Genomic DNA, 13,460 nt, shown 5'->3' on the forward strand with positions numbered 1-13,460 from the left:
CTAGGGTGGGTTCCCCTGGAGTGTGCACACGCATGCACTTCCTTCCTAGGGTGGGTTCCCCTGGAGTGTGCACACGCATGCACTTCCTTCCTAGGTGGGTTCCCCTGGAGTTCTAGCCAACGAGCTGACTCGTCATGTGCCCTCTGGGAGCCACACTATTCTGTGTGGATCTGTGACAGTGCTGAGTCACAGACAGTCCGCTCCTAGCAATGTAATGCGAGTCCTTGCCTTACAGCTTGGTGAGTAGGGCTACGCTGGGGTGGGGGCGGGGGCGCTTACCCTCCCCACAGTGCTATTTCCCCAGGCCCAAAAGTGCACTCCTGAGGAGGAACTGTGACACCCACTCCCAAGCCTCTTGCTCCTCAAACCCGAGGGGCATTGTTTAAGGATTTCACTTTCTGTACCCCACCACATGCCCACTGCATGCAAACCTCAAGAGAGCGAGCATGTGCACCTGCATTGTCTAAAAGCTCCCAGCGTTTAGAGACCCTTCCAGAAGGGTTGTAGCAATGGCATTAAGATGTTGGTTCAGGATGCAAAGCAGAAATGTATCCTTCTCTGTGCAAATTCCCCAGGCGTGCTAGCACATGCATGGGAACTTTCCTCAGTGTCATGTGACCATCAGCAGAGGTGTGGTCCCAAACTTCCCGTGGCTCCTCCTGGACCAGGGTGGGAAGGACAAAACCCTTCAGGACCTTCTGTGTGACTTTTGCTAAAGAGAAAGATCGGCTTATGGTAGGTACCACAGGACAACCAGGGAAGGTAAAGAAGATGTGCTGATGGAAGGTTTCTGAAGGTCAGGCCGAGTCGAGAGCCAAGTGATGGCAAGTGGCGGGAACACGCAAGGGCTGTCACTGTTCTAGCATCCAAGGAAGTAGGCAGATACAACCTAGAGCCAGGGTGAATATCAGAACTTTCCATATTTGTGATCCCGGAGAACCTCTTATGTCCATTTAAAACTAGAATGAGCATCTACTTTGTTTCGTCCGTCAAACCCTTCACAATGTATTCTGTCTCAGCCAATAGGGTTTCCATGGCAGAGTGCCAGAGACTGCATGGCTACACACAACACAGATTTATTCCTCAGAGCTCTGGGGATTAGGGTCAGGCTCTAGCCCAGCTGGGGTCTGGTGAGCACCCTCTGCCAGGTTGCAGACCACTGCCAGCTTGCCATTCTCACATAACAGAAAGTGAGCAAGAGAGCTGCCTGGGCCCTCTAGGAGGGGACAGTTCCACTCAAACACCATCCTGCTATGACTTCGGGAGTTTTGCAGGCAGCATCTATAAGGGGAAAGGTAAAACCGTCAACCTGTGAAAGAGAAAACACTAGAAGCTGCTCGTGGCTTTCCTTTTCCCTCTCTCATCCCAAGAGTCAGAACCTTCTTGGTCCTTCTCTTTCCACTGAACCAACTGGTATACCCAGTAATGCAATTCACACTAGCATGCAAATGGTCACCCAGGCATAGTCTGTCATCCCATTTGCACCATGCTAATAAGAAGACAGTTGGCAGGTCCCCTTGGGGAGATGGCAGGTCCCCTTGCAGGGAAATCCTCAAGGGTACTTGGTCGACCTTGAAGTCACATACACTAGATCCTATGAATTCTGGGATCAGAAATCGGTATTTTAACAGAAAAAAATTTTTTCTTTTCTTTTTTTTTGGCACATTATTGTAAATTGGCAGTGCAGTCTCTGGAAGACATACCCTGGCCCATCTGAGGCTGAGCACATACCCCTGTCATAGTAAACATTTTCCTCACCTGTCTTAATCTAGCTATGCACAGTAAAGCCTGCACATGTGGGCACACACCCTAAGCCGGAGACTTCAATGCTGGGGTGTCGTTCCAGGGAGTGTGCCAGGTAAGCCCAGAGCCTCCGCATAAGCCGGTTCATCTCCATATCTCTGAGGCTGATCAGCACCCCGTGTTCCTACACACTGTGATTAGCTAAGTCAACGAGGGTGCGTGCAGACTTGAGTGTGGGGACGCCTATCTCAGGCAGATCCAAAGGCCTGAGGATCCAAAGGCGACACGGGGAGATGCTTGAGGTGCCTGTGTTTGCTTTTTAATCGGCATGCAAAGCAGTGGATTTCATCATAGCATTTTCCCACAGTCTGTTTTTTGATCCTTCACCTCCCCCGCCCCTCCCCCATCCTTGCTGCCCTGCCCTGCCCCTTTTCAGCCCAGCAGCTCTCTCTCTGCTGTCATATCTCCTGTCTTAGCACCCTCCCTGCGCCCCCAGGACCTCTCTACCGCCCACACTCATACGCCGTGGCCTGAGGTCTTCTGCAGCCTGGCCCTTTTGGAGATCCATGTACCTCTCGTGTTTGAACCTCTTTCTGTAGGCTCTGGAAATTCTCCCAAAACTTAATTGAATATATTGTCTCTGCCTTCTGCTGTTGCCTCAGCCCCTTTGTCTACGCTTTGGACTCTTCGGTTTGGTCTCTGGAACGTGTCCCAGATTCCCCACACCTTTTAGCCGTGTTTATATTTTTTCTTTATATACACCTAGCTGTGTTACTGTCTGGACTTTGTTCTCTCTCTCTCTCTCTCTCTCTCTCTCTCTCTTTTCTCCCATATGGTCTTGTCTATTGACGATGCTTTGTTTATTCGATAGATTACTTCTTTCATTTCCAGAACTTTTATTTGCTATTTTATCAGTGTCTCAATCCCCTCCTGAATTTTTCTTCAGCTGTGCTGGCTAGTTTTAGCTTAGCTTAACACAAGCTAGAGCTATCTAAGGGGAGGGAATGACAACTGAGAAAATGCCTCCATAAGATTGGAGTGTCAGCAAGCCCATGGGGGTACTGTCTTAATTAGTGATTGATGCATGATTAATGAATGAATGATGCTCCCCCAGGGACCAGGACCACCCCTGGGCAGGTGATACTGGGTTCTAGAAGAAAACGGGCTGCGCCAGCCATGAGGAGCAAAGCCAGTAAGAAGCACCCTCCATGGCCTCTGCATCAGCTCCTACCTCTAGGTTCCTACCCTGTTTGAGGTTTTGGTTTGATTTTGGTTTTTTGAGACAGGGTTTCTCTGTGTAGCTGTAACTGTCGTAGAACTCACTCTTGTAGACCACGCTGGCCTCAAACTCACAGAGATTTCCTACCTCTGCCTCCCAGGTGCTGGGATTAAAGGTGTGTGCCACTACCACCTGACTTTGAGTTCTCGTCCCGACTTTCTTCAGTGATAGGCAGTGATATGGAGCTGCTAGCTGACATTCCTACCCAAGCTGCTTTTGGAGTTTTATCACAGCAATAGAAATTCTAACTAAGACATCAGTGTTTTTAATTCTTCCTCCAAGTTGCTAAAGGTTTCATTCACTTTGGTGGCTTCCTGGTTTCATTCACTTTGGTGGCTTCCTTGTCTGTGTCTGACCAGATGACCTTGCTTCATTTTTCTGCTTATTGGGTTCTCCATATGGTTAGTAATCCTTTTTAAAACTGTGAGCCAGGCATGGTGACGTGCACCTTTTGTCCAAAGGGAGACAGAAGCAGGCGGATATCTGAGTTCAAGGTCACCCTGGTCTACAAAGTGAGTTTCAGGACAGCCAGGACTACACAGAGAAATCCTGTCTTGGAAAAAAAAAAAAAGTCAGTCAATCAATCAGTCAATAACCTGGGGGACCAGAGAGAGGGCTTGGCAGGTAAGGTGTTTGCCACCAACCTGAAGCCCTTAGTTCAACCCTTAGAACCCCTGCTGTGGCCAAAGAGAACTGCTTCCTTGTGAGCTGTCCTGTGTCCTCCACACGTGTGCAATGGCACACTCACATGCACGCATGCTACCGCCTCCGTGTCTGTGGACATTGGGACCCTGTGATGAGTCATGATGGGTGTTGTCTCATTCTGGTCTCTTGATTATATTCTGTGTATCCCCTGTGGTGGCTATGTTCTCCAGTTTTAGCTCCCTCCTCCCTTTCCCCACCCTTGTTTGTTTTCCATGAGAGTCCTCAGGAAGTTTCCTCATGAGGAATTTTGTTTTCTGCTCCTTTGAGGGGAGTGTGTGAACCATGGTATCTGGCGGCCTCTCTGATGAGTCAGCGCAGTCCTGGGGTTGAATAGCAGGAGGTTACTCTGCGAGTTCTACTTGTGCCCCAGTAATTTTCAGGCGCTGGCATTGGGGTGGAGATGATTCTAGTGTATAGATTTTCATTCGTTTACTTATTTTATAGCTACGGGTTATCAGTGTTTATTGTGTGAAATAGGGACCTAGCATGGAGGCACACACTTTTAATCCCAGAACTCAAGAGGCAGACACAGACAGATCTTTGAATTCCAAGCCAGCCTGGTCTGCAAAGCAAGTTCCAGGACAGCCAGGGTTACAGAGAAACCCTGTCTGGAAGAGAAACAAAGGTGTAATGGTGAAATGGTGTTGGCGGCCTGCAGGTCCAGACACAGCTCCATCCCGCATCCCACATCCCGCAGCATCCCCAGAGTTCTTTGCAGACAGAATCTGTAGTGATGTAGGATTCTTGACTTCACCGCAGAAGAGAATTCCAGGAGGAGTCAGTATCAAGCAGGATCGGAGTTTAAGGGGAAGAAAGTTTTGCAGAGACTCCAGCTCTGGGGTTAGTAGGCAGCGGGGGAGGGGAGAGCACAGGTCCAGCCAGTCCAGCCAGCATAGGCCCTGCCGAGCCAGGTCTGCAGGGCAGCCTTGTGTTCTGTTTACAGTGGCTTCTGAAGTTACACCTCAAAGGCTGCTAAGGAGCCTTTCCTTCTCATTAAAGAGACCCTGGGCTGCTTCCAGGCTGGCTTGCATTACATCTGATAGGTAGAAGCCCAGGTCACTCAGGGTGCAGGGGAGGCTAAAACTGCTCCTCTGTAAACAAAGCCTTGTGTGTAGATTCCCAGGAAATATCCGGGGAAGGAGTAAGGCTGTCCTTGTCGGTCATGCAGGCTCAGGTCTGGTTCATTGTGAAATGAAAAAGAAACAATCTGCACAATAGAAAATACCTCTGCATAAAAGGAGCGTGTCTGTCAGCAGCCTCCACCAGTGTGTCCCTTGTGCCACTTGTGCCCCGGGTTCGGCCCTCAGCCCTCCCGCGTCCCTTCATTTTCTCACCTATCGGTTATGCTTTGGGCCAAGAAAAGAGATTGTGTGTGGTATGTGTGTGTTTGTATGTGTGTGCTGTGTACGTGTGTGTGTATGTGGTGTGTGTGGTGTCTGTTTGTGTGGTGTGTTTGTGTATGTGCAGTGTGTGCTATGTTTGTGTGTGTGGTGTGTGTATGTTTGTGTGTGGTTTGTGTGTAGCGTATGTGTGATGTGTGTGTGTCTGTGTGGTATGTATGGTGTCTGTGTGTGTGCTGTGTGTGTGTTTGTATGTGTGTGCTGTGTGTGTGCTTGTGTGTGTGTCTGTGTAATGTGTGTATGGTGTGTAGAGGTTAAACAGAAGAGGTGACCACTGAATGAGAGAGCAAGCATCACAGTTGGAGACACGCAGTAGACTGTTGCTGTAGAAATGTAAAATAAGAAAGACATTTGTAGATGAGCCTTGGCGTACTTGGCGTACCACAAATGCAGGTGGCAAGGCAGGAGTTGGTCGGCCCTGTGGTACAGCTGCCTAGCCCTCTGTCTATCTGTGCATCTGCCAGTGAGGTGCAGCTTCTAATTTGTCATCCGCAAGGTAATTTTTTTTTAAGATTTACTTATTTACTTTACTTTGTGTATGAATGTTTTGCGTGCACATATGTATGGGTATTACATGCATTCCTGGTACTGGAGAGGCCAGAAGAAGGTGTTGGATCCTCTGGAACTGGAGTTATGTTTCTGAGACACAGCATGGGTACAGGGAATGAACCAGGGCCCGCTGATGCTCTAAACCACTGAGCCGTTTCTCTAGCCCTGAGTCTTTACAGTGTATCTAGGCGGAGAAAATTAGACAAATGGTCTAGACATGACAAGGGGCAGTGCCTCGTCCTGCTGAGAAATCGAAGCTGGTTCTTGCCTTGGTTTGTCATGCTTGTGTTTCTCAGACGTCAGATAATTCGTGTATGTATTTTGAGGTGGAAGTTTTTGGAGTATATTTAAATGTCAATCACAGTCTTACATCAGGAATAAGAAATTAGGAACTTCATTATAATCTTGACTTTGTACATTTTAAGACTATTTGGTACTTTAACTTGTTCAGTGTGAATAAATATATTTAATATACAATAAGAAACACATAACAGTTCCCTCTTTAAAAGGAATCACAGGGAGTTTATTCTGAGGTAAGCATAAGTAGCCAAGGCTAACAATGGCGATCCTGGGTGTGTCAATTAGCCAAGGCTAGCAATGGCGATCCTGGGTGTGCTCAATGACCTTTGCTGCTATGGGCAAGGTTACGTGTGCTTTTCTAGTCACGGAACAAAAGTATGGCATAGTGGTACACCCCCATGATCCCAGGAGAGAAAGGAGAATCGGGGGTACAAGCAGTGTCAGCTACACGGTGAGTTTGACCCCAGTGTAGACCACATGAGACCCTGCCTCAAAACAAGAGAAAACTAATATAAGTGATTTGTCAACGCGTCTACCAGACATGTGGGTAGGAACATGTGGGAAATCTCTGCCACCGTTTTCAAATGCTGTCTCACAACATGCTTAGCTCTGGACTTGATACACTGTAGTCTGCTCAGAACATATTCTGGAGGTTTATCATGTTGTGGAGTTCCAATCCACAAGGAAAAGTCCACGGACTCAATTTAAATTATAATTAAATGAATTTATGAATTACCGTTGGCCATGCAGAAGAGGCTGGAAGAAGGGTTTTAAACAGTGGGCAACACAGTCATCTCATTTTGTGGCATGCACAGCTTCATTCCCCCAGCTAGTGGGGAGCCACCCCCCCCCTTTATAGAGAGACAACTGGGTTTGTATAAGTGGGAGCAAACGGCCGTTTTTACAACCCTGGGGAGGGAGAAGGGTGGGGGGCAAGGAGCCAGAGTTGCCAGGAACTTATCTTTTAGGGGGTTAGAATGGGTGCCTAGCTCAAAAAGGAGTTTGAGCTATCACAGTCAAATAGTCAAAGCTGGACCAGATACAGAGGCCAGTGATAAGTGGCTATCAAGAAGATTGGCTGCAGCCCATGCTCATTTTGTCTCTGAACCTGCAATATTCTGTCTTTTTATAATCGAGACATTCTGGTTGGCCAATCAGCCTGCAGAATCTTTACTACCAGTGTGACTTCTTCGGAGAACTTAAATTCCTAAGTCTATTGCCAATTACATAGACTATGAAACTGTATGTATAGCTTAATTTTCATACCATAACATATAAAGCAAACACACAGTCCCACCACCTGCTTCGGGAAACACAGGTTCCCACTCTCTCTGAGAGCCTCAGACAGCTAAGGGAAGATTTACTTTGTTATCTCTGAAGAGATAAAGTCAATCATGGTGGTAAGTGCTGGTGTTCGGCCTCCTCCCTCCTTTCTCCATCTTTGTTCGGTCCAGGCCCCGAGCTCATGGGATCGCATTACCCACATGCAGCATGGGTCTTCCGTCCTCGGCTAAGCCTCCATGAACGCACCCTCGCATAAATACGCAGAGCTGTTATTTCCTAGGTGATCCTAATGCCAGTCAAGTTGGCAGTGAGAAGCAGCCACCCTAAACCCCCAATCGCCGGGCCTTAAGACCACATGTGCGTCCAACAGACTGAAGCCACGCGTGTTAAAGTCAAAATGCGGGTCTGGGGTCCAGATCTTGAAATGGTCCTCATCATGTCTGCACGTCTGCTAAGGGACAGGCCCCCGCAGGGCTTGCCTCACAAGTCCAGTTGCTGTCTGCTGAAAACTTGCTAGTGAGCATCTGTGCGTGGGGCTGGCAACATCAGGCCTCCAAGGCTGTTGAGTTTAGTCAGCATTAAAGCTACTGAGTAGCCTTGGGAATTTTTTTTTTAAAGATAGCTCTATCTATCTATCTATCTATCTATCTATCTACCTACCTATCTATCTATCTATTTATTTTTATGTGTACAGTGTTCTACCTCATACCAGAAGAGGGCACCAGATCTCACCATAGATTGTTGTGAGGCACTATAGATGGTTGTGGGAATTTAACTCAGGACCTCTGGAAGAGCAGCCAATGCTCTTAACCTCTGAGCCATCTCTCCAGCCCAAGGGGAATATTTTTTAATCATTATTACAAGTTAATAAAATGACTCAAATGTTTGTATTAAAGCATAGAGTTGGATAGGTAGGTAGGTAGATGGATGGATGGATGGATGGATGGATGGATGGATGGATGGATGGATGGATGGACGGACGGACGGACGGACGGATGGACGGACGGACTGACGGACTGACGGACAGATGGATAGGTAAATAGATAGCCAAATAGATGCCATAGTGGACACGGTGAAGGGACTCTATTTGGATTACCATTTTGAAATACAGTCCCAGATCACAACACCCTTCTACTAAATTAAAAATGATTCATTCTTGCTCTATGTTCTTGCTTTTGCCGGTACTTGATGTTTGAGCAGACAGTGTCATAGTGTCTGAACCAGGCAGGAGCAGAAGGAAGCACCCATCTGGAGCAGCTCCTTTGGGGCCCCTTCTCTAGCTGAGGGGGTCTTAGTCAGTTTTCAACCACATTAGGTTGTCAACATACAAATGTTGGGGGTGGGGAAGGCAGCCAGCCCGTAGCAGGCAGTTAAGAGCCAAGGACGGTCTAGTACTTGATAGCATGAATAGTGATGCCAAGTGCACCATGGCTTTTACTACGCCATAGATCCTGGAGGAATTTACATCATCAGCCAACAACACGAGTCCAACGCTCATCTTAGAACTTAGGGAAACGAACCTCCAGCTGTCAGTGCCCCGTGTTTTATTTCCACCTGAGAGGATTCTCAGAGGGGATGAGTCTTCCATCTGCCTGAGCTGAGCCCAGGCAGCTCTTCCCAGAGCCCAGGGTCCTCATCTCTGCTGTCAGCAACTCCGGAAGTCATCACCACGTTCTCTCTGCTGTGCCTTCTGGGATAGCAGCAGAGCCCCCCACTTTCCAGGGGCAGGGAGCAAGGGGAAGAGATGTAGAAGAGAGTTAAAAGTGAAGACTGTAGATTCACGAGAATCTCCCACTTCCCAGTGTCCGCTCACTGTCTGTGCCTTGAATGCTCTGAAAGGGCAGCTAGTGTGTTCACACACAACAAAGGGTCTAACGAGAGACGTGTGAAGCGTTAATCACGTGCTTACGTATTAACCACATTCTAGGTATCATGTATTACAGTCACATAAATTTCTCAGACCGCCAGCACTCCATTACAACTGCGCAATCTTTTCTTAGCCCATAAGCATATGCCATGTGCCAAGAACACAGTGCTCACACTTGCCCAGTGGTTGTACGGCCCTTGTCAAACAAGTTCATATCTAAGCTTCTTGCCTGAAGGCACTTCCATCTCTGAGAAATATCTGCACCAGCCCTTCAAGGAATGTAGACTTAAATCCCAGCGATAAAGACCCACATTTAAATTCCTTTCGTCTCTCCCAATCCAGGCCTACCGAGTGGACAAAAGGGCTGCTGAGCAAGCTCGCTGGGAAGAGGCCTCCAAAGAAACCATCAAGAAAACCACTAAGCCTTGTCCTCGCTGCAATGTGCCAGTGGAAAAAAATGGTGAGTGTGAGCCAAGAGGAGAGCCAGGCCTGCCTGCACCCTCTGCACAAGGTGGCCTGTGGGGGCAGGGCAGTCGGGCTTGGGGGAGGGTCCACAGCTTGAGGCTGGCTGGGTAGAGTGTAAGTGGCTCAGGTCTTCTTCAGCATGGAATTGCTTAACCTCCTAAACCCGAACCCCACTACAACTACCCCAGCGTCTTTCTGGAGATTTGGGCTGCTCTCATAGCTGATATACTTTAGGAGGCAGGAGACAAGGGCAGTGTCCTAGGTGGTTTCTAGGGGATGAAATTCCATCCTTGGACCGGGAGCTGTGGTGGTAAATGAAACTTTCTGGTGAGGTGGTGGCCAGCAGTGGGTGACACTGAGTGCACCAGGACTCATTCCAATGTCCGTGGAGAGAGAAGACACACAAGGTACGCCAGTGTCCCTTCTTAATGACATCAGACGCTTGGCATCTTCTCACAACAAGAGTCCTCCGTAGGCCCCCAGAGCCCAGACTGAGGGATCAGGAGCACCGCCACGTCAACTGCGTTGCTCAAGTGATGGCAGCTACACCTCCCCTTGTGGATAATTATAACAGAAGGTGCACCCAGTAACTGCTTGTCCAAGTCCTCTGGCAGGATAGAGCATCTGCTCCGGCCAGCATTCCCAGGGCACATCATCGCGTTAAAGCATGTCAAATCTTATTTGGTACAGAACAGGGGTAGGTTTCTTCAATCAGCTTTTTCTCAGACTCTTCTGGCTGTGAATACCCTCTCCCTGCCCTGAGCTTTTTCCCAGACTCTTCTGGCTGTGAACACCCTCTCCCTACCCTGCATTCATGCCCCATCACTCCTGGTAATATCCCTGAAGGCTGGGGCTCCCTTCAGTTCTCGGGTCCCTTCTGCAAGGGAGGCAGTGCCTTAAATGACACTCCTGCCCAGCTCCCCCATTCAGATGCTTTGGAAACATTACTGGACTTTGGAAAGGGACTTTTTCTTCTGTCTCCCAGCAAATCTTCTGTGACTCTCAAGAATCCAAAACGACGATTTGAACATATCTCTGAAGGAAATGAAATAAGAACAGGGCAAGTTCTCCTAGAATGTTCCACCTCGCAGTCAGCAGACAAAACCATACACGTTCATGCTCAAATAGTTCCTCTTTGCTGACCTTCTCTAGTCCAGGTGTTGTCTCACCTGAAGGACTGTCCCTTCCTGACTCATGCAGTCATATCCCTAGCCTCATTAAAGCTGGACCCTCATCGCTGTGGAGAACCCCAGAGCCCTTAGACTGAACGGTGCACCCTTCCCACTCCTACATTCATGAGTCAGAGGGCTTGGCTCTCCAAGAGAGTGGGGATCAGCTCAAATCTGCCATGATCTGTCTCTGTTGGCCATGTCCTCAAAGTACAGATTGGATTGCCCTTGAACATGAAGAGGAACTGCCAAGTATGCTTTTCAAACTACAGACTCCTGGGCTTCCATCCAGACCTGAGTACCTATGTTTTAAAGTTCATAACAAGGTCTCCCAAAGAGGCTCTAGGGCTACATTGGCAAAAAAAAAAAAAATCCTTTAAGGCACATTGGCAAGCATCCTTCAAGGCATATAGCTATGTATAGCATTTCTCCTCCCCTAGTCCACAGCAAGAATATATCATGCAGAGAATGTTGAGCAGGGGAACCAGGCACCAGCATAGTTTAGGACATTGTCTTGCGTGCAGCAGGGACACAAGAACCAAAGCAAGTTTCATACCCTGAGAGCCACTACTGATGCAAAACATAGCTGTTCCCCCAAAGAGAAAAAGAATTTATTCTGAGCCAAACTTGAGTGACCATGATGTAGGAACACAGATTCAAGTTGCTCAGAATGGACACATCCCGCTGTGGAAGAGGCTACATAAACTTTAGAGTCATTGAACAACAGCGACGACAAATCAGAAATCCACACATTTACCAGATAGATTGGTGGGGACATCATATGGGTTAGATACAGCCAAGCGGCCAGCCTTAGCTTGAGGTTCGTGAGAAGCTTGGTGTGCTAAGTTCACCAGTATGTTCTGTTCTGAAGGTTTTGTCTAACAGACACGAAGCTGTTAGACCAGGTACAGAAACCAGTGACAAGGGACTATTAAGGGGCTGAAGACAGACCAGGGCCACTTGGTGCTCAATCTGTAGCATTCTGTCACTCCACGTTCACAAAGTAAAGTCAACAATTCTGCAGAATCAGCGGCACGGAGGCGGGCCCTTTCAGGGAACACTTGTCCGTAGCACTAAGGGCATCATTCTAGTGCCTCTGGAGGCTCCGTCATGCTCACCGGAGAAGCAGTTTCTCACACCTCCTGCTGGCACACTCTGGACTTCCCCTGTGCCTCTGTTCCTTTTCCCCTTATCATTGTCATTGTGTCACTGACTTCAGGGAGGTTCCTGGGAACTGGGTCCCTTCCATTCTGCCCCCCCATATCTGGTTGGCTCCAGAGGGCTCCCGGTGTGCACTGCACTGTGTCTGGAGGGCTGGAGTAGAAGCTGAGCTCTGGTCTGCTTGAGTTCCAGTCCTCATTCAGCCATTGTCACCTGAGTTTCTAGCACTGGATGCTGGTTACCCTGTCATCTGTTTCACCCTCTGGGGCACAGGGGCCATCTGTTGCCCTTGTGCAAAGCTAGGATGAAGGTTGAGTGACATGATGTCTGCAAGGGGTATGCTAGGGGGACTTCTCAGCAAATGCTGCCCAGCATCAGTCTTGTTCTGATCAGACAGATCTTTGGTGAGCTGGTCACACAGCATCTATGTGGCCGAGAAGATAATATATGTAGGAAGTAGGGTGGGGCTGTATAACTTGGGATGAGAGGCTAGTCAGTGGACACTGTGGCCTTCCCTTCTGCCCTGGTGACCAGCTCTTCTTCGATGGCTGTAGGATCACATTGCCTGTTTTTATGGGTATTAGCAGCACCCATGCCACCAGGTGCTGAGAGCTGGCTGGCTACAGAATGAAAGCTGGCGGACCTGTACCAAACACTTGAGCCTTTAAAAAACCATCTTTCTCAACACCAACAAGAGTAGGCCTACTCTTCCAGGGTACCAGAGGCAGGCTTAGCTCAACCAAAGCCCCTGACTCTGAGTCCCTGATGCCTGGGAAAGGAATTCAGTTGGTGACCCCCACTGTTTATTTGCATGTTGGGAGGGCCCTGGAAGGACAATGGTTAACATGTACCTGCAAAGTGCATGAGGGTCAGTAGGGTTAAGAGACCCCACTCCAGTTCTCCAGTTCTGCCCGCCATTCCCAGACTGTGATCACATGACAGGAGAAAAAGAAAAAAGATGCAAATGGCCTTGCCAGAAGAGAGTATTAAGTGCCTACTAACGCCAGCACCGGTTGTATAGACTTGAAAAGCGCAAGCTAAATAGGACAAAACCATTTCTCTGAGGCTGCAATATCCCAGAGAACTGCAGATTTGACCCAGGCAAGGAAGTAGTGAGGACCACATGTGCAAAACAGTGGGGGTACAAACAGCACACATGGCCTGAGCTGGAAGTCCCTTGCTTGCACAGTGTGTAGGGCCACTGTTAGAGCCAAGGGGCTTAAGCTTGATTCCCAGAAACAGGGCGCCATTCAAATGAATTACCTGATGAGATCTGCTGAGATACAGGTCACACCACAGGCATGGAGGTGGAGCTGAGAAGCCAAGTAAGTGACTCACAAGTATAGATGGTTTCCAGCAGGGTCATTTCTATACGCTGTCATAGGCTATAAATGGGAGGCACTCACTCATGACCTGTGGAGTGTTAGCCTCTGACCCTCCCCCCCCACACACACACGTACTCACTAACAATAAATAAGTAAATACTTTTGTTAATGGAGTAGCCCTGGCTGTCCTGGAACTCACTCTGTAGACCAGGC

General features: G+C 48.6%; 1 protein-coding gene across 1 annotated transcript in view; it reads left to right on the forward strand.

Annotated features, from left to right (window-relative positions):
- The window catches only part of Prkn (parkin RBR E3 ubiquitin protein ligase), a 1,229,844-nt gene that overhangs the window by 1,209,819 nt on the left and 6,565 nt on the right, over nucleotides 1–13,460 (forward strand). The window contains exon 11 of the mRNA XM_013352276.2: nucleotides 9,470–9,587. Within this exon, the coding sequence (XP_013207730.1) occupies nucleotides 9,470–9,587 (118 nt within the window). The remainder of the gene's footprint in view (nucleotides 1–9,469; nucleotides 9,588–13,460) is intronic.

Source organism: Microtus ochrogaster, linkage group LG9, assembly GCF_000317375.1.
Source record: "Microtus ochrogaster isolate Prairie Vole_2 linkage group LG9, MicOch1.0, whole genome shotgun sequence".
Lineage (NCBI taxonomy): Eukaryota > Metazoa > Chordata > Mammalia > Rodentia > Cricetidae > Microtus > Microtus ochrogaster.